The following is an 18,936-nucleotide window of genomic DNA, read 5'->3' as shown; positions in this document are numbered from 1 at the left end:
TCAAGACACTCGTGCGTTTGTGCGGCTAGTTTTCTTTATAGAGTTCGTAATTTCACATCTATGTATGATTAAAGAAACTGTAGTCAATGTTAATTGAACCTATTAACAGTCGCGCAAGGAGCGTTCTCTCGCAACAGCCACGTCATCAGGGATACTGTGTGGATGTGAGAAAAAAAGAAGAAGGAAAGTTTGCTCGCCATCCCTTCAATCACGAACCAGACCTCATACCCCTTCTCTTCTGCCTTTCTTGCACGCAGCCTCCGCCGCCTCAGCGTCCGCCCCTCTCTCTCTCTCTCGCCGCGTCCGCCTCCAGCACTTCTCCTTCCCTTTCCTCTCTCTAGGCCGAGCTCCGGCCCTGCGTCGCCCCCTCCTCCTTGACCGTCTCGTTCCTTGGAGAAAGAGCACGGGACCGTCGATGAGCCTGAGCCGCCACAAGGATTTCGGGTGGAGGGGATCCGGTGCGGACGCGCACGTCTCGGCCTGTAGCCGGAGCGGCAGGTGTCGGTGGCGGGGATGGTCGACGGGGAGAAGGCCCCACCCCTGATGGGTTGAGGATGATGACTACGACTTCAGGTCAGATGTGAATTACAGGCGTGCCTCGACTTACAATGTCCGGGTAAAAGGGATAACTGTTTGTTACTTTGGTGATTCAAGTATTCGAGAGATCACAATTCCTTTGCAATCTTGAGATTTAGTCTAGCATATACAAGTATTCAGGAAGTGTGGCTAGATGTGTGAGCTAGATTGTGCGGAGTTTGTATATTTTCACAGTGTAGTGCTCTTTTGTGGATAGATGTTTGTCAGAACAGAAAGAAATTGCTTGTCTGATCCAATATTGCCTAAAAAACCACGAACCAGAAGATACAGTGATAGTATTTTTGCTATCTAAATAACATTTATCATTTAATCATGCAAGCATCAGTATGTTGTTATCTCCTGGAATGATATTCTTCTAACACCAGATTTTATTCAACTCTAATGCATACAGGATCTTGACCTTACAAGACCTGCAGCCCCAAGGAATCCTCCAAGACCTCAGTTTGAAACATCTACAAAGGAGGTTTTAAGGAAAGCCGATTTTAGGGTGAGTAAATCTGCTTGGTAACAAATGTAAACTGGCTACTGTTTTTCTGTAAAATGAAATGGTAGATTTGATAGTACTTTGGCTGCTTGTATACTCTAGAACTGTTAGCCAGTGTAGAGTTCAGGGATACAATGCCTATGGTAAGCCCCAAATGCCCCTTCTTTCGTGATTAAATTGGTGCTAACTTTTCCAAATATCTAGTGAGACTACCCTAAGCTTGTGAGGATTCTAGCATTTTCTATTGATGCTTGACCTTGACCAACGCACGACAGAGAACGCGCTGGTATATAGCAAGGGCACTGCCAGCCTAACCCCCGTTGTAGCTGAGGTAAACAATGCCTCCTATCCTTACAGTTGTAGTTTTGATTCGATGAGCACTGGTTTGTGCGGTTCCTGCGGCTAGGGTTTGATTTCAAGATGGAAAGTGTTGATTTCCTGCGAGTGCCATATACATGTATTGTTTATTCGGCATTGAAAGTTAAAGAAAACACTTGTTTGATTGGTTCATTGCAGCTTGACAATTGTTGAGATTTGTTAATTCAGTTAGAAAGCTTTAGTTTGAGTCTGCACCACAATTCCTAACAATTCATTGAAGGTCTTACTTTGTTTTATCCTTTTCGGTTGCTTCATCTTCAGTGAGTTCCAAGATATATTTGATAACTATTAATAGATGTAGATGTTGCAGGTTGCAGATACTAAATTTAGGATTCATTTAGGCCCTGTACAACGGCAGGTGCTTATGCCAGGTGCTTAAGGAAAAAAGACTAGCATTGCATCGCTAATAAACGTGGTCTCGCAATGGGGAGGTGCTAATCAGAGGTGCCTCAGTTGGTTTGACGTAGGCACCGGGTGAAGCACCCGTGACTTTTCGGGAGCGGTTATTTCTTCGAAGCACCGGCTGGCACTGGAAGTAAATGTTTGCTTCTCCCCCCCTTTCTAAGCACCCATGCAGTCCAATCTTGAAAAAAAAACGGTTTTTTTTTCTCTGGCACCTGTCTAAGCACCTGCCGTTGTACAGGGCCTTAGTATCCAGTGCTTTCATTTCCACACCGGTACTGAATTATTCTATACTAAATTTAGGATTTATTTTTCAGTTACACCATGTATTTGTTTTTTCACTTCCTACCGTTGCTGAACTCTTTTGCTTGGCCATGAGAAGGGCAGTGGGTGAAAATGTTGGCTTAGAAATTTAGAACATCAAAGAAGTGGTCGGGGGTCTGGTCGTGTTAGGTAAACACTGTACAGAGTCAGTCTGGCACTCCTGTACATCAAGAATTAGCTGAACCTTTCAGCAGTAGCACATTTCTGTATATGAATTTGTGTTCGCATATGTTGATCCTCTTTTAATATTGTAGGACCTGCCAAATTTAGTTGCAAGTAAAGATGCAGATTTTTCATATATAGATGCTGTTTTTTGTTGCTTGCCACATGTAACAACACATGTTCGTAGCTTCATCATGCTTTTTCTGAGTTTCTTTTCTATCAATTGCTGAACTTATGAAGGAATCCAGTTATATGCTCTGCTCTCAATTGGAAGATAAGATTTCGTATCGAACACACTTAGAGCAATGTCTGATTGCAAGTTTTTTATCAGGAAATTATTAAAGGCTTATCCCAACAACTGGAGATTGTTGGTCCCTTTGCGGTATGCTCTACACAAACACATGCTTTACCTATGTTGGTATCACTTTGGTTGCTATTAAACAACCAATCTTTCAGACTTACCATGCTCGTAGGATTTTTGATTGCGTGGCATCAATGAGTATGCTGAGTGGTATGGCCATGCTCATAGGGCACCGAAACTTCAGCTGTTCTTGACTACTATACCCTACAGACTTGTTAATATACCAGCCATTGGTTACACAAATTTTGAAGTTACTCAGTTCTGAAGATCCAGTTTCGGTGTTTGATTACCAACTTGGATTCCTATTGAGATGTTACACTGGAACATCTGCATCTTTACATTACCTTTGGAGCTTGGATTAGATTCCAGTGTAGCCTATGATGTCTTTTACTCCTCTTGTATCATTATGTTTGTTTATTGTGAACTCATAAGAGGCTATATATGGTTTGACGGACGTTCTTGGAGATGAAATAAGAGATGTGCGGCTTGTTGCCAACCCCCGCGTCTATTCAGCACCCTCTTGTTCCTCTAATTAAGGTGAAAATCAATAAAACTTATTAGTCTTCCCAGATCAAAGCAACAAGTGTTTAGACTCAATAGCCCTCACTTGTGAACCATCTGTTTTGTTTTTGTAATATCCTTTTTTTATCCAATAAGAGGTTGTTATTCATGTTATTATTATTTATTCACCTGCATTGGATGGTTATGCAGTAAGACAGTAACATGCTTCTGTGAGCAAACATTGATGTTACAACAGTGCATGTAAATATCATTTCTTTTATTTAAAATTCCACACCCAATTCATATGAGAGTATCTTGAGAAGATCAGTTCTGCCACTGCTGCTGTTGTAGACAGAATTGGATGAGCTCTTCCTTTAGTTGCTGCTACTTTTAGCCCTCATTTCCTTGAGAACATGTTCAAAGTATAGATAAGAAAATTACGTGGCTATAGAAGGATATATTTCATTCAATAGAACACCAAAGAAAAATAACTTTGAAATCTATATATTTTATTGACTGTGCACCTCTTCCATCTACCAAATAACTTCTGTGAGGTCATCCTGATCAGAAGTTTATACAACTTCCCTTCTTTGAAGCTTCTTTTCATTCCCTTGCTCTCCTCTCTTATATGAATACCTGTTAGGCCGTAATATTACCATGTGCTAAGATTTTTTTCCTCTGTGTTGGATTTGGTTACAAGATCAAGGGATAGAAAAAATGAATATCGGTGTGCTGCACAACAATGGAACCTTTTCTTTTTTTTAGTGTGACTATTCTGTATTTTGTTTGCTTCGTCCAACAACGGCGTTGACTGGACAAGCCAATGAAGGAAGGTAGGTTATCCCTTTGTGTTTACATTCTTATGTCTCTCCAGATGCTCTATTCTCAATCAATTGAATGATTATGTTAGTCCTGCAGTTGTAATCAATCCCCGGGAAAAAAGCAACTAGAGCAATCAATAATGCGGGACTACGTCTGCTTCATGCTCTACAGGGTGTCGGATGGCTGTCCTAAGCAGAGGGTCGGTGTTGTGAACATATAGGCAGGAGGCGCCATGACGCAGGCCTTTAATTTGCACGAGCTGAAGCTGCGAACACCTTCATATCCTGATCATCTGAAAATCTTTCTTAGTTGCTATAGTACTCTATTTCATGAGGTACTTTTAATTTTATCCGAACTTCTATAAATGGTTGGTGGTTGGTTCATTTATCCACCCATTAGGTCCTCTCACATTTTTTTTCTTCTGAATTTTTTTAAAAAGTGTTCGTAGTATGTATGTTGTCCATCTTATTGTTTCTCCCAAATGTTTATTAGAACTCAAGTTGTTTTCGCTTACCGTGTCGTAATCTGGTGTTGGATAGGTTCCATTATTGATTGATTTTCAGCACCAATCTGCAAAGAACCAATTGGTGGCCACATCTGAGTCCTTCGCCGTGGCATGGACAAGACGCCCTGCCGGAGCAGGGTGTGGATGAGTCGGTGGCTCCGGTCACGCACACCGGCTGGTACTGCTCTGGCGAGCCACCGCTGCCCTTGCCCGTCTCGATATCGCTTGGCATCTACTTTAGGTGAGGGTGCTGGACGTAGAGAAGGGGAGAAAAAACTGTGGACGCTCTTGCTAGAGCTGTAATTATGCACATCCGAAAAGCAGCTAAGCTGCAGTTTGTCTGTACTGTGCTACAGACGAGATTCATTTGCATTGCCTGTCATGCATTTCTCTTTACTTTTCACATGAAGTAGCAACATAAAACGTTGATCAAAGAGCTCACCGTTGTCATGTGTATGTGCTAACAAGAGGTGAACAAAGTAGTTGAATGGGCGAAGGCAACCTGGCACCGCAGAGTCGCCGCTCAGGCAGCGCCACCGGGTGGCGCCCCAACCACTAGTCTTTAGAAAACATGCACGCCTTATAGTATCCAACGGAGTGCCACGACACTTCTGTGGCTTCTAGAGAAAACTCCAAAATGTAACTATGTATAAGCAAGCATACATATAGCACTGTGGTCCATTCAGAATTTGAAGGTGACCCCGGGAAGCATCTTGCTAGGAACAAGTAAATGGACATGTCCTTTTCTAAAAAAAATGGTAAACGGACATGCGCTAGAATATTAGCAGAAAGCGCAGGGCTCTATATTTGCATAATAAAACTACGCCACTAAAGCTAACTACTTGCTAGGTGCTTCTGATTTGGAGGTCTGATGATCCTCGGCAAGGTGCATGCTCTGGAGACCCTATATCTGGTCACCGAGAGGAACTACAGTGTGAACGTTATTGATGCATGCAAAATTTATAACGGGGGAGCTACTGTTCAAGGAGGGAGACTGACAAACCATAAAAAATGCACATGTGCTCGTATGGCAGTATCGAATTACATGAAAGCATCCGTCACATGGACGTTGCACCACACAACGTTCCTATTTAAGTGTGAGAAGAGAGATGGAGTAACGATTCATAAACAAACCATCGTGCGTCGACTAAGGAGTAGAGCTTAGTTGTTGCTAGGTTCGTTTTAGCATACCGCAATATTGAATGTACTCAAGTTTTGCGCTTAATTAGAATTGCTTTTTTAGCGTCGTTGAAATCCACATGCACCCTAGCTAGGATTGGGAACCACCAGGATTTATGACTATACGTGCTTGGCTTGATATGCAAAGTAACCTTGCCAAGATGACCAGGTGAAGATGGATTCCTTTAGGAATTTGTCATTCTAGTGAATTTTATTAACTAGGCACGTATCTAGAATTGAATTGATGTCTTGAAGCGAAGGAGGGCGAAGTGCCACACTTCTTAATGATCCTGCGTGCGTCTTGGAGCGAGTCAGATTGGGTGTGCTGTGATTTGCAGATTGCAATTATCGTGTTTGAAGCACAAGAATGTGGCATCATATTTTATGCAAAATTATAGTGGATTATATCGTTTCGAACACAACGGTCACTGCATTCGTCGTGAGAGTTAAATTGATTCTAGTGCATTTGAGAATCTACCCTTAACTTCTCTCAGAATTATGAACGTCAACAGGACAAGACTGCAACTCCATTTCTTTTTTGGGTGCAAGATTAACACTTGATTTCATACATTGTGTGAAAAAAAAAACTGACACTTCTGAATTCATATCGAGGGCTTCCATGTTTCTTATCAATCTAGAAAAGCAGAAACAGGAAACCGGTAGAATTGTGATATAAATTGCTTGGTTGCATTGTAGAAAATATACATTTTTTGCGAGGGGTGGAATTTTTTTTAAAATAGAATAATATACATTAATTCCTAAAGGACTAGGTTTACGGCATATATAGTTGTCATAAAAATAGAGGGGAATTCAGTGAGACTAGTGTAATTTTTCTTTGAAATTACATGCGGACTATACCACAAAAAATCATATATAGATCCTACTAACCAACAATCTCTAGAGGAAAAATTCCTACAAAACTCTATGAAATTCTTCTAAACCATTGAGGCCCTTAGAAATACTTTGCTTTATAGTTTGTGATTTTGTATATATATGTATGAATTAGGAGTATTATAAGAGTAATTTGTGGTCAATGTCTATCTTTTGAAAACACACATGTCTTTAGCATTATCCAATGGACTGACACAACACTTCTCAGGCTTTTAAAGTAGCATGTCACTTCGTTCAATTCAAGAAGCATCCTAACAAGGTCTAGTAAATGGATTTGTGCTCGAATGCTGGCAGGAAAGGCTCGAGTCAGCACTGGCACCCGCTGGCTAGGCAATGGGACTATGTGCGCCTGGGGCAGATGTTGGAGGCACTACAGGCCTTGGCGCGTTGACTAGCTTCTCCGGCGCCCCCTTGATGTGATGATCACTTGGTGGTATTTTTTAATACTTTTCTTCTTTGTTGTTTTGGGCTTGCTTGTGCTGTGGCCCAACAGACTATTTATGTCGATCTGTTTGTTGCTACTTGGTGTGTGGATTGGTTGGTTGCTTTATTTATAAAACGGGGCAAAAGCATGTTTCGAGAGAGAGAAAGGCATGACTCACGATTTGCATACTCAAACACAACATCTACGCCACCATATATAGCTCACTACTTGCTAGGTGGTTTTGATTTGGAGGTCTGATGATCCTCGGCGAGGTGCATGGTCTGAGACCCTCTACAATTGCTCCCACCTCATGATCTCCCCTCTCTAAGATGTGCTCCAGTTTCTCCACCTTCTCTAGCAGCTACTCAACTTTCACATTCGCGCAACTCAGCTACTTATCGTAAGCCTTCAACGCCATGTACAACTAGAGTTTGAGGTAGAGCGAGAGATTGCCTCGATCTTCGTCATCCCGACGGTTCGGCACTGCTCCGGTGGCTTCGTAGGGGGGCCGATTGGGAGGAGACGTAGTCAAGTGGCAGTGCTTGATCCCCGGAGCAGCAGCTTCGGTCCTGGCAGTGGCGGCGTCCCCTCCGTCGGGGATGACGGGCCAGGTGGTGGGTCCTTGTGGCAGCGTTGGTGGTAGCGGATCTTGGGATCCCGCTTTCGGGGACATCGTAGGACGCGCGTGGCAGGCGGAGCTTCCTCCGGAGTCGACGACGCTGGATGCGGGATCACGGCGGTTGTTGTCGTTGTATGGTACTCCCTATAGTGCTCGAAATCGGGGCGGCGGCCCCTCTTCATCAACAGCGGCGGACTCCGGGATCGTGTGGGTGATTCGGAGTCTGGATCTCGAGGTGGTGATGGCCTTCTAAGGCTGGTGGGGGTATGGGACGTCCCTTCCATCAACAGATTGGGTTCGATGTGACTCGGCAGGTGACACATGTGCCTCTTTCAGAGTTCTTGGGTGGTGCTTGTCGTCGGCAGGTGAAGCCACTGGTGGATGTGCTACCGGCGGATGCTACGCACGACGTCTCATATGGACATTGGCATGCCTGCTTCCGGCAGGCATTGCACGGTGGCTCTAGCGAAGGTGTCATGTTTAGCCTGTGGCTGTCGGATCGAAGGTGGTGTGACAGTAGCGGGAGGCAAGCGGCATGGGACATCTTTGTCTTTTGTTGTCTCCTCCAGAGGTATCCGGCTATCGAGGTATCGGTAGTCGGATAAGGGCGGATGGTACAGCCGGCTTCAGCGACGAGTTTATGCACTCCGGTGGAAACACAAGATCTCTGATCAGACTATGTCGTCGCGCGCCCATGTCGTGTCCTTGCTGAAGGTGGTGGATTGAAGCTTGGCTTTGTGGATGAGAATCCAGAGTTCAATCTTGTGGTGGACTCGCCATCATCGGCGCACGTGCGGTGATTCCTTCTTGAAGGCCTAGCTTAGGAGTTGTGCATTTTTTATTTATGTTCTGTCTTGTATCATAGGGATTAGTGGCTATCTGAGGGAGGTACTGTCGCGAGGTATACGGCCTCAGGGTTTGTTTCCTGCTTTATTTCTAGGTCGATGGTGTTCGGCTGCAGGATTTTGCACTATTAATAATATATGACTGCATGTATCGTCCTGATGCAAAGGCCGGGGGTTATCCTCATTTTCAAAAAAAAAGAGGTAAAGCGAGAGTAGGGAGCAAAAACGTTAGTTGCATATATATAATCAAACACAACATCCACGAGACTACAGCTAGAGTTCGAGGTACAAAGAGTTGGGATAAAAGTTATGAGTTCACTTATACACTAGATGTGATGGTACATCTAGATTATTGTTAGCCTCCTACAATATTCGTCATGGTTTATCTGCTTTATTTCTAGATTATACTATGAATTTACTTCCATGTCAAGCAGTTTATAAAAATGAGAGTTCTTAGTCATGTTGTAAAGTTAAAAATAGCATGTGTACTGGGTAGCGGTGGAGGTGGTCGGCAGCAAAATATCTTATGGGCATAAACAACGGACGCTTTTCATTTAAGCTGGAGTGCCGGTCGACGTCCCGGGCAAATATCCACGCCTTGGAATGTTATCATGCTAAGCGAGACCTGGCTGAGCTCGCCTTCCACCACTGGTGCAATCCGTCATGCGCTACGTGATTTGCTTGTTCGCCTAACAGCATTACTGAATTAAGTCGGCAAAAGCTAGCGCAGCCCCAATCAAGCCGGTTTTTCTATGGTCTGAAGAAAATACCTCAAGCTACAGCTGGTGCATGCATGCATCCAGCTGCAGTGTGTAATGCTTCAAGCGAGCGATCGTCCTTGTCTAATTGACTGACCAGGAGCAGGTGCTTTTCGTTTACATTTCGAAGGGGAGGACACGAAATGTACACATGCCTTTTAAGGACTTCCAAATAATAAAAAAAACATAACATTTAACATATGACCATAGGCCAAGAGGGTGATGTTTCTTTGTTATAGATCATCTCGTTTCATTAAATATGAAGACATCACCCTCTTTTCGAACACAAAATAGCTGTGAGCACATTTTACGTACAAGCCAAAACACATACTAGCAAAATCGGCATGAGAGAAGTAATGAAGTCATTCCTATAATTCGGCAGTGGAATGCCATAAAGGTTTCAGTGCCTATCTCAATCAACTGGTCAGTTAAACAATTCGATCTTCAAATGATATCATGAGCCATCTTTCTTTTACAAAAAAACTTATTTGCTTAGAGGCATAAAAAAAATCAATTTATACCATTGCGAACGACTGACCTTTGCGGCGTACTCCTCATGTTGCATTATGGAGATTTTCGCACCAATCTTTCAAAAGAAATCAGTAATGCTTCATTACATATCTCTGTTGCCAACTATGGTAGTCGTTATCGTTCATAGTTGGTTCAAGTGCATTTTCCTTTTTTCCCATCATAAGACGATAGTGCTTCTACATGTGGGCAGCACTTCGCGCGCCTAAGTTCTTGCTTGATGCATAACACACACTTCATGAACATAGCGGCCTGCCACTATAAATAGAGCCACACACCAAACTTTCATCTCACACATTCCCAAAGTAAAATCTAGGTAAGACCAAAATCCCAGCTAGCCATCCACTAGATACAAAATTATAGTACCAGCAGCCATGGCTAAGTCACGCACAATGGTTGCGGCATTGTTACTTGTCATGGCAGTGTCCCTCGCTGCACTAGAGGGTGTTCATGGCGTCTGCGGCATGTCAAATGATGAATTCAAGCTTTGCCAGCCCGCGGCGGCAGTGAATAACCCGACAGACAGTCCATCAGCTGAGTGTTGTGCTGCCCTTGGGAAGGCCAACCTATCATGCATCTGCCGCTACAAGGGCATCGCCGGCATATGGCTGAGAATGTATCACATCGATGCAAACCGCGCCATGGCGCTACCCGGTAAGTGCGGTCTCACCATGCCGAACAACTGCTCTTGATGATCGGATGTACTACCCATAAGCATCTAGCAGGTGTCAATCGCTCTACATAAGCTTCAACACTTATATGGCTAAATAAGTGGAGGAGCACTTGGAAAGGCATTGTGCTACTCGGTCTTATTGTTATAGTATGATTTGAAAGTGTGATTATCGCATTAAGCTCTTGGTAAAAAATAATGCATGTTATACCGAAAATGTAAGGATGGCAAAATTGCCTTGCATGTTGTTCCATCAATTTGAGATCATATAATGGTGTTGTTCGTGTCAAATAGTTGTGTGTTCTCTAGTGAACAGGTAAATGTTGAACACGGCTGCTTTTCCCGATTGGTCACTCCTAAGTAATTTTATAATCAACTATCAAGATGACCCATGTGTTTGTGCAGTGTATAGAGTTTGTGATGATGCATCTATGAACGATTAAAGAAACTACGATCAATGTTTATCTTTAGAAACATGTACATATTATATTGTCCGATGGACTGCGACAACACCTCTCTGCCTACTGGAAAAATCTCCAAAACCTTACTATGTATAAGCAGGCATATAGCAATGCAGTTTGTTCAGAATTTCAAGGTGATCCCTGGAAGCGTCCTATCAGGAACTAGTAGATGGAAATGTACTAGTAGAATACTAGAAGGAAAGGTAGGACTCCTGATTTGCATAATCAAACACAATGTCTATAGGTGGTTTCAATTTGTAGGTCTGGTAATCCTCGCCCTTGGTGACGTGTGTGTGCTCTAGAGCCACTCTACAATTGCTCCCACCAAACGGAAGGATTTTCTCAAATGTGGTCACCAAGAACTACACTATGAACGTGAATCGATACGAGTAAAACTAATAACATGGGAGCTACTTCGGCAATGATACTCACAACAATACAAAAATGCCCATGTGCTCATATGGCAGCATTGAATTGCATGAAAGCATCCATCACATGGATGTTGCACCACACAATGTTCCTATTTAAGTGTGAGAAGAGAGATGGAGCAATAACCCTAAGAAACCATCGTGCATCGGCCAAGGAGTAGAGCCTAGTTGTTGCTAGGTTCATTTCAACATGCCGCATATTCAACGTACACAAGTTTTTCACTTAGTTATAATTGCTGGGAACCATTGGGATTTGCTTCTGCACGTAGCTCCTTCCTGCGCGAAGTAACCTTGCCAAGATGGCCGGGTGTAGATGGACTTAACTAGCCACATATCTAGCCGAGGAGGCCCAAGTGCCGCACTACTTAAAGCTCCTGGGTCTTGGAGCGAGTAAGACCATCTGGGACTGTGTGCTGTGACGTGAAGGTTGCCATTATCGTGTTTGAATCACAAGAGCGTGGTGCCCCGTTTTATGCAAATTTACTAGTAAACTATCATGTTTCGAACACTGTTGTCATTGCATTCACTGTTAAGGGGAACTGATTCTAGCGTATACGGTATGTTGCCTTTGATTTTCTCACCCTTTTACAAACGTCAACCTGGACAAGACTGCAACACCTTTTCATTTTTTTGATGCGAGATTAACACTTGATTTCGTACAATATGCGGAAGAAAACTGACACCACTGAATTCATATTGAGGGTCTCCTTGTTTCTGAGTACTATTCTAAAAAAACAAAAATAGGAAACAGGTAGAATTGGATTTAAGTTGCTTGGTTGCGCCATAGAAAAATATATACATTTCTGAAGGACTAGGTGTATTGCGTAGTTGTCATAAAAATAGGGAGAAAATTCCGTGAGATTAGTGTATTTTTTTCTTAATTGCATGCAAACTAAACCATAAAAAATGATACTACATGGTTCTCAATCCTACACACCAACAAGCTCTAGCGGAAAAATTCCTACAAAATGGAATCTTTCAAAATTTCCATGAAATTCTTCTAAATCATTGGCACTTACAAATATTTTCCTGTCTATCTTTAGAAACATGCACGTCTTTAGTACTCCGTATTATCCAACGGACTGCCACAACACTTCTCAGGCTTCTACAGAAATGGACCCTGGAAGCATATAGCATTTCAGTTCGTTCAATTCAGGAAGCATACAAGGAACTAGTAAAAGGATTTGTGCAAGAATGCTGGCAGGAAAGGCACGAGTCCTGATTTGGATAATCAAACACAACACCTATGCCACGTCGCCACCACAGCTCACTACTTGCTAGGTGGGTTCGATTTGGAGGTCTGATGATCCTCGGTGAGCTGCATGCTCTGAAGAACCTCTATGATTGAATCCACTGCACGATCTCCCCTCTCTAAGACATGCTCCAGTTTCTCCACCTTCTCTAGCAGCTGCTCAGCTTTCACATTCGCGCAACTCAGCAACTTATCGGAAGTCTTCAACGCCCTGCACAACTAGAGTTTGAGGTACAGCGATTGAGGAGCAAAAACGTTAGTTTACATCCAGCAACGAACTGTAGTAAATAACCACAGGTTACATCCACAGTAAAGAAAAAGGAAGGGAAGAATCACACCTTCAGCATCAGGGAAGGCCACGCAGGGTCATTCTCTTGTAGCGACTTCATCAAATTATCATAGTCTTCCTGATTGATGATGAATGGCCAAATGAATTACATGTAAGTCTTCATCCCAGATAGCTAACAACTAATAGAGTAGCACCCCACATTAAATTGACGAGCAAAACAGCATTTACTGGCCTCTTAGACTCTTTCATCAGAATTAAACACTAAATTCGAAAATGAAGCAAACAACAAACATGAGCCAGAACATCAGCAACTGAGCAATCTGTTAAGCTGGAACTAACCTACCACAAGATACTACCTCCGTTCACGAATATAAGATGTCCTAACTTATTTGTGAATCGGATGTATATAGACATGTTTCAGTGTGTTTGTTCACTCATCTCAGTCCATATTGAATATCCAAAACATCCTATATTTGTGAATGGAGGGAGTAGGGATTATGAACTTAAGTTAGGTGAGACCATCTTAATTAACCCCAATATCCAACATTGCACACTTGTTGTGGCTATGGGCAGCAAGATCCTTCATGTAGAACACAATTGAGTAGTTCATGGCAATTCATGTTAACAGAACAGCTGATGGACACATGGCTCGGACAACAAATTCGAAGGAGCAAGTAACGATATGACGGGAGAATCAATTTGATGCTGGAAAAAATCAGGAACAAGGGGACGAAGGGAGCCCTCACCGCGAAGAGCCGCTGGAGCTCGGAGGGGTCAGCTTCCTCAACCTGATGCGCTGCCAAGGGGGAGGAGGGAACAGACGCGTCGCCTCCGCCGTCGAGGTGGTCGTCGCCTCCTTCGACGGCGAGGTCGCTCAAGAGATCGCTGACAGTGAGCAGTGGGCCTCCGACTCCCCGCATCTCTGTGCTCAAGGTCGCTGAACCGAGAGAAGTCTTGCAGTGGCGGAACCGGGGGAGCCCAGGCGGCGTCGCTGGATCCGAAGGGGGGTGGCTGCGCTGGATCCGGCCGGGAGGGCCGTCGCCGGCGGAGAGAAGGGGAAAAATCGATGGGTACGACTCGCAACACGCTGAGAACGCCCTTGTCGCCTTTTCGGCCCATGCGGCTGGTAAACGATGTGGGCTGAGTTGCCACCAACAGAGAGCTTGTGGGCCGCTCATCTCTTTTTGTCGGTTATTACTACTTTTTTTTAGCGCGCTTAACTCCTGGGCCAGGTCGGGTCATATTTTGATTCCCATGAAACTTTCTCCGAAATCACTAATCGAGGAGTACTCATTACAAAGATCACTCCCACCTTCTCAGGTTGCGACAAATGGCGCGTTGCATGTGCGCCTCGTAACTTGGGAGTTTTCTCTTTTTTCTACATCTATTTATCCAAAATGTTTTATCTCTTAAATCGTGCGTCCAAATTCCGAATCGTTTTCATCGTTGGATTCCTCGCGTCGAGATCTTAAAAACTAGATACTATTGATGAACTTTTTTCATGAAAAAATGGACGAAAAAACTGAACCGGGAGCACGGGTTTTTCCTTTTCCGAAAAAAGCACGCCCATGCCTCTCGCGGAAGCAAAACCGCACCTCCTGCGAAAGAAAAAATATTAAAAAACACGTTTTTTCGTTTCCGAGGCACGGTCGTGCCTCTCGTGAAAGCACAACCATGCCTCTCGCGGAAGCTAAATCGTGCGTCTCGCGAAAGAAACGCGTTTTTTTCGTTTCCGAGAGGCATGGCCTTGACTCTCCCGAAAGCACAACCGTGCCTCTCGCGAAAGCAAAACCGTGCTTCTCACGGAAGGAAAAAAAACAGAAAAACACAATTTTTTGTTTCCGAGAGGCACGGCCGCGCCTCTCGCGGAAAGCAAAAAAAACACATTTTTTTCGTTTCCAAGAGGCACAGTCGTGACTCTGACGAAAGAAAAACCGTGCCTCTCACAAAAGCAAAACCGTGACTCTCGTGAAAGAAAAAAATGATTTTTTTACGAAAAAATTTGATTTTTTAATCCAAAAGCTAAGGAAGACCGTTGGAAAACGATACGTCGAAAAAAAACAATTTTAAAAGCCGAAAACGCGTGCAGAAAAATAAAAAAATCCGGAGCGACTGAGAGCACGCCAAGTGGCGTTGATCATTATGAGGCTCCCGAAGGAGCGCTCATCCACTAGCTGCTCCCAGCTTTCTCCAGACTATTTGTGGACTTTGATTAATAAAGTCCGGAAAATAATATAGTTCAACCGGCGGATAACAGCACTGCGTCCACAGAATTTCCTATTTGCCGCACGTTGCGGCAAATTGTCGCCGTAACGAATAGGTAGAGCTCGACATCGAGCGATTAGGGCCGGCCCATTTCGGGAGTGCACACAAACCTTTCAGTTTCTGGTTTTTGGAATGTTCCACAGGCTTCCAGCCGGTTTATTTTCGTTTTTTTCCTGTTTCTTTTTATGTTATTTCACATTCCTTTTTTTATTTTCATTCCAATTTTATTTTCTTTCATTTCTTTTTATTGTTCAAAAAATGTTTCAAAATTCAAAACATGTCCACCTTTTCCAAAATTTGTTAGCTTTTTCATAAAATGTTCAGTTTTCTAAAATTTAGAAATTCATCAAGGTTCAGAAAATTCAGAAATTCATCAAGGTTCAGAAAGGTTTAAAAAAATCGTGCTTTTAAGAAAATGATCAAAATTCAAAAAAGGTTGTGTTTTCAAATTTTGTTCATAAGTTGAAAAAATGTTCGCACTTTTAAAAATTGTTCATGCACTATTTGTTTTTAAATTTTTCAACATTATTTTGTTTAAAAAATGTTCAGAAATTTCAAAAGCATTCTTGTTCTAAATATAAATCAAAACTCGAAAAAGGTTGTGTTTTCAAAATTTTCTCATAAATACTGAAAATGTTCGGAATGTTTCTGTTCAAAAATTTCACAACTTGTCAAAACATGTTACGGATTTCAAAAAATGTTCCCATTTTAGAAAATTGTTCAAACAGTTTTAAAAAATGTTCATGTTTTCATTTTTTGTGTTTCAAAATATGTTCCCTTTTCAAAAATTGTTCAAAATTTTCAAAACAATGTTCATGTTTTCAAATTTTGGTCGGGAGTTTAGAAATGTTCACGTTTGCACAATTTTCATTTGGAATTTCGAAAAATGTTCCTCTCTTCAGAAAAGGCGTTCATGATTTTGAAAAATGTTTCAGTTTTGTAAAACAATGAGCAAATTTGAACAGTGTTTGTGTTTCACAAAACACTCAGTTTTTTTTTAGAAAAATTGCTTTCAAAATTCCAAAAATAATTCGGATCTGCGCTGCCTATTGGTTCTTAAAGGTTGATGCTGCTGGTTAATCTGAAAATCTCGCTAGCTCAGCTGGTTGCGGCTCGCGGTCGGGAGCACGAGATAGCGGGATCGATTCCCAGCGATGTCAAAATTTTTGGACCTGCAGAGGTTTGCTGGCGTCATGGGCCAGCCCAGTTGGAGACCGCCTGTGCGAAACTACGTCTCTTTGCCGCAAAGAGTGGCATATAGGAGGTCCCTGCATCCACCCACCTTCCTCCACCATGTGCTGCTAACATGTGTGTTCGCTAGGTCCATCTGGGCTGTGGTCTGTGAGGCATTGGGCAAGCTAGATTGGACACCGACGGCGCAAGACACGCTTGGCGTTTGGCTTCGGGATAAACAAGGACCGAATAACCTGCGGCGCAAGGATCTTCATACTATCTTCATCCTCACTATTTGAGAGCTGTGGAAGCATCGCAATGCTATTGTGTTCGAGGGAGCATCTCCTTCGATGGATGTGCTTATTGCTAGGGTCAAGTCCGAAGGGAAGATATGGTCGCTAGCCGGCAAGTTCAAGGGGGACATTGGACCCTTCTTTGGTAGCTTAGAGAGGTGGGCGCGTAGGAAGGGTAATTGTAACGGAAGCTTTTGTAAAACATGGTGGAGGCAACCTTTTGCCTTTCTTCTTTAATATATAATATGCACGCTCGTGCATATTCGAGAAAAAAAACGTGATGCCGCGCATCACACTCCCACATGAAGCAACCAACATCCCATTTCTTTAGAACATGTTCTGTGACCCAATCCTACCCCCTCGCGTCTCTGTCTTCTAGCTCTCCCTCCCGAAGAAGCTCACAATGGCCGCTCAAGGGAGCCAAGTCCATGGCCAGCAACTGCCAAACATGGTTGTGAAAAGGAGACAAGGGGACGACGGGGGAGGAGCCAAGTCCATGGCCGCCAGATGCTTAAAACATGGCTGCGCGAAGGGAGACAAGGGGGGCGCCGGTGTTGCGCTCCAGATCCAGCTGCGCGCCACAACCGGACTTTTCTGTGCTGCTCGTGGAAGGGCCGGAACCGGTGGCTGACCCTGAGACGTAGTTGAGGCTCCTTGTCGCAATGGTGATGTGACCTTTTTTGTTGCAAAGGTTCTGCAACTAGATATCAGTTGTAAAGGTTTTCGCAACAAGAAGTTTGTTGCAATGGTGGTGGACGCCGCTCGATAGTTTTAGATATGACGGCTCGCGACAGCTGGACGCGTAGCACGCCCCAAGTTCCGCCTTACCCCTCATGAAGCTTTGTCCAGATTGTCAGAAAAAGAATGAAGCTTTGTCTATGGTTTGGACCCAGCCGACACCATCATCGGGCGCGTTGGTCAAGCCAGCTAGAAAAAGCGCAACTCAAATTCGCTAGGTACAAAGAACGCCAGGAATCAAGCTTCAAGCAAGGAGGGAGTTCGTGCGGTTGTGCCTCCTCCACGGAAAGGTTCGTTCGGCCAGATGGACCTCGTGTTCGTTGGGTCCTGACCGTGGCTTGCGTTTGACCTCGCGGCCGCCGTCCAAACGTGCCCTTTTTGCCGAGGAGTTTTGCAGTTTACACCCTAAGGTTGCCGATCTCTACGCCATTTCCCTTCCAAGGCCGCCAAAGTGCTAAAATACGATTTGGTGTTCGTTTCCACTTTCTCCATCCTATTCCTCTCCGGCGACCAGCTCAGCGGCCCTAACTCAAAACCAAAGTGACTATTTTGGCTCGTTTATTTGGAAAAAGCTTGTGAACAGCCGGCTGATCCAACACCGCGCGTCCGCCGCCTTGAGCGTGTGACGCGTGTTTCATGGGTGGCCCGTCACTACATCTTTACTGTAATTTTTCTGTAACAACATCTGTGTTGCAAAATACTTTCCGCAACAACTCCGATGTTGCAAAAAATTGAAGACGTAAAAAAAATGCAACAAGACGTGTGTTGCAAAAGATATATGCAACAAGACCTCTGTGGCAAAAAAAATGCCACAAGACCTCTGCTGCAAAAATATATTTGCAACACTAACCTCGTTGCAAATATTTTTGCAACAAGACTTGTGTTGCAAAGGAAAACTTGCAACACACCCTCTGTTTCAGAAATGAGGACAACACTAAGCCACGAGATCCAATGGATCCTTTAAAAAGATTCGCCGGCTGACGCGTAGCATGTCCAAAAAAAAAATCTGCAACACAACACATGTTTCGCTCGTACGACACACACCGCACGTGACATGTGCCCCTGACTCCTCGTGACCCTCCTCTAATTTTTCTGCAACAACTCCAATGTTGCAAAAGGGTCTCCCATAACATAATATATGTTGCAAAAAAGTGAAGACAATTTCTTTTCAACAAACCTCTGTTTAAAAAAAAACTGAAACAAGACCTTAGTTGCAAAAAAAATCTGCAACACGGACTATGTTTCAGAAAGGTAAATAGCGGTTCCGACGTTTTGCAACAAGCATCCTGTTGCAGGACTTGTTTCTGCAACACCGCCCTTGTTGCAAAAGGGGGTGTCGCTTGTGAGTGGGTTAATTGGATGGACATCCCCGCGTCCATCCAACGGCCAGCAAGGCGGCGGATGTTTTCTAGCTATCCGTCGGCGGACGCGTAGCGTGACCCCATTTCTGTACGATTATATGGCTTGAGAATAATTGGAACATGAACCGTTGGATACACTCTATCAACGGTGGGGAGGTGGCAGCCGTTGGATCACATAGGACTGCAGTACTCCCTCCGTTCCTAGATATAAATCTTTGTAGAGATT

General features: G+C 43.7%; 2 protein-coding genes and 1 long non-coding RNA gene across 5 annotated transcripts; 2 read left to right on the top strand and 1 right to left on the bottom strand.

Moving 5' to 3' along the window:
- The first annotated feature begins 215 nt into the window (after positions 1-215).
- LOC123054428 (uncharacterized) lies at positions 216-4,939 on the top strand. Of its 3 annotated transcripts, none has more exons than XR_006426169.1 (3): positions 216-573; positions 989-1,769; positions 1,818-4,939. It is a non-coding gene; the product is annotated as an uncharacterized lncRNA (long non-coding RNA). The 3 variants fall into 3 exon arrangements; XR_006426168.1 differs by having other exon boundaries at positions 989-4,042; positions 4,128-4,939; XR_006426167.1 differs by having other exon boundaries at positions 989-4,539.
- Positions 4,940-10,063: 5,124 nt separating this feature from the next.
- Positions 10,064-10,741, top strand: LOC123054427 (putative lipid-transfer protein DIR1). The gene has a single exon (XM_044478205.1). It carries the CDS (start codon positions 10,155-10,157, stop codon positions 10,470-10,472), a length of 318 nt encoding a protein of 105 aa, XP_044334140.1. The 5' UTR covers positions 10,064-10,154; the 3' UTR covers positions 10,473-10,741.
- A 1,454-nt stretch (positions 10,742-12,195) lies between these two features.
- Positions 12,196-13,982, bottom strand: LOC123054426 (uncharacterized). The gene is made up of 3 exons (XM_044478204.1): positions 13,627-13,982; positions 12,930-12,998; positions 12,196-12,810 (listed from the first exon to the last, which is right to left on the bottom strand). Exons 1-3 carry the CDS (start codon positions 13,798-13,800, stop codon positions 12,610-12,612), a joined length of 444 nt encoding a protein of 147 aa, XP_044334139.1. The 5' UTR covers positions 13,801-13,982; the 3' UTR covers positions 12,196-12,609.
- Between the last annotated feature and the right edge of the window lie 4,954 nt (positions 13,983-18,936).

The sequence above is a fragment of the Triticum aestivum genome, chromosome 2D (genome assembly GCF_018294505.1).
Source record: "Triticum aestivum cultivar Chinese Spring chromosome 2D, IWGSC CS RefSeq v2.1, whole genome shotgun sequence".
Taxonomy (NCBI): Eukaryota; Viridiplantae; Streptophyta; class Magnoliopsida; order Poales; family Poaceae; genus Triticum; species Triticum aestivum.
This window is presented reverse-complemented; position numbering and strand designations above follow the sequence as displayed.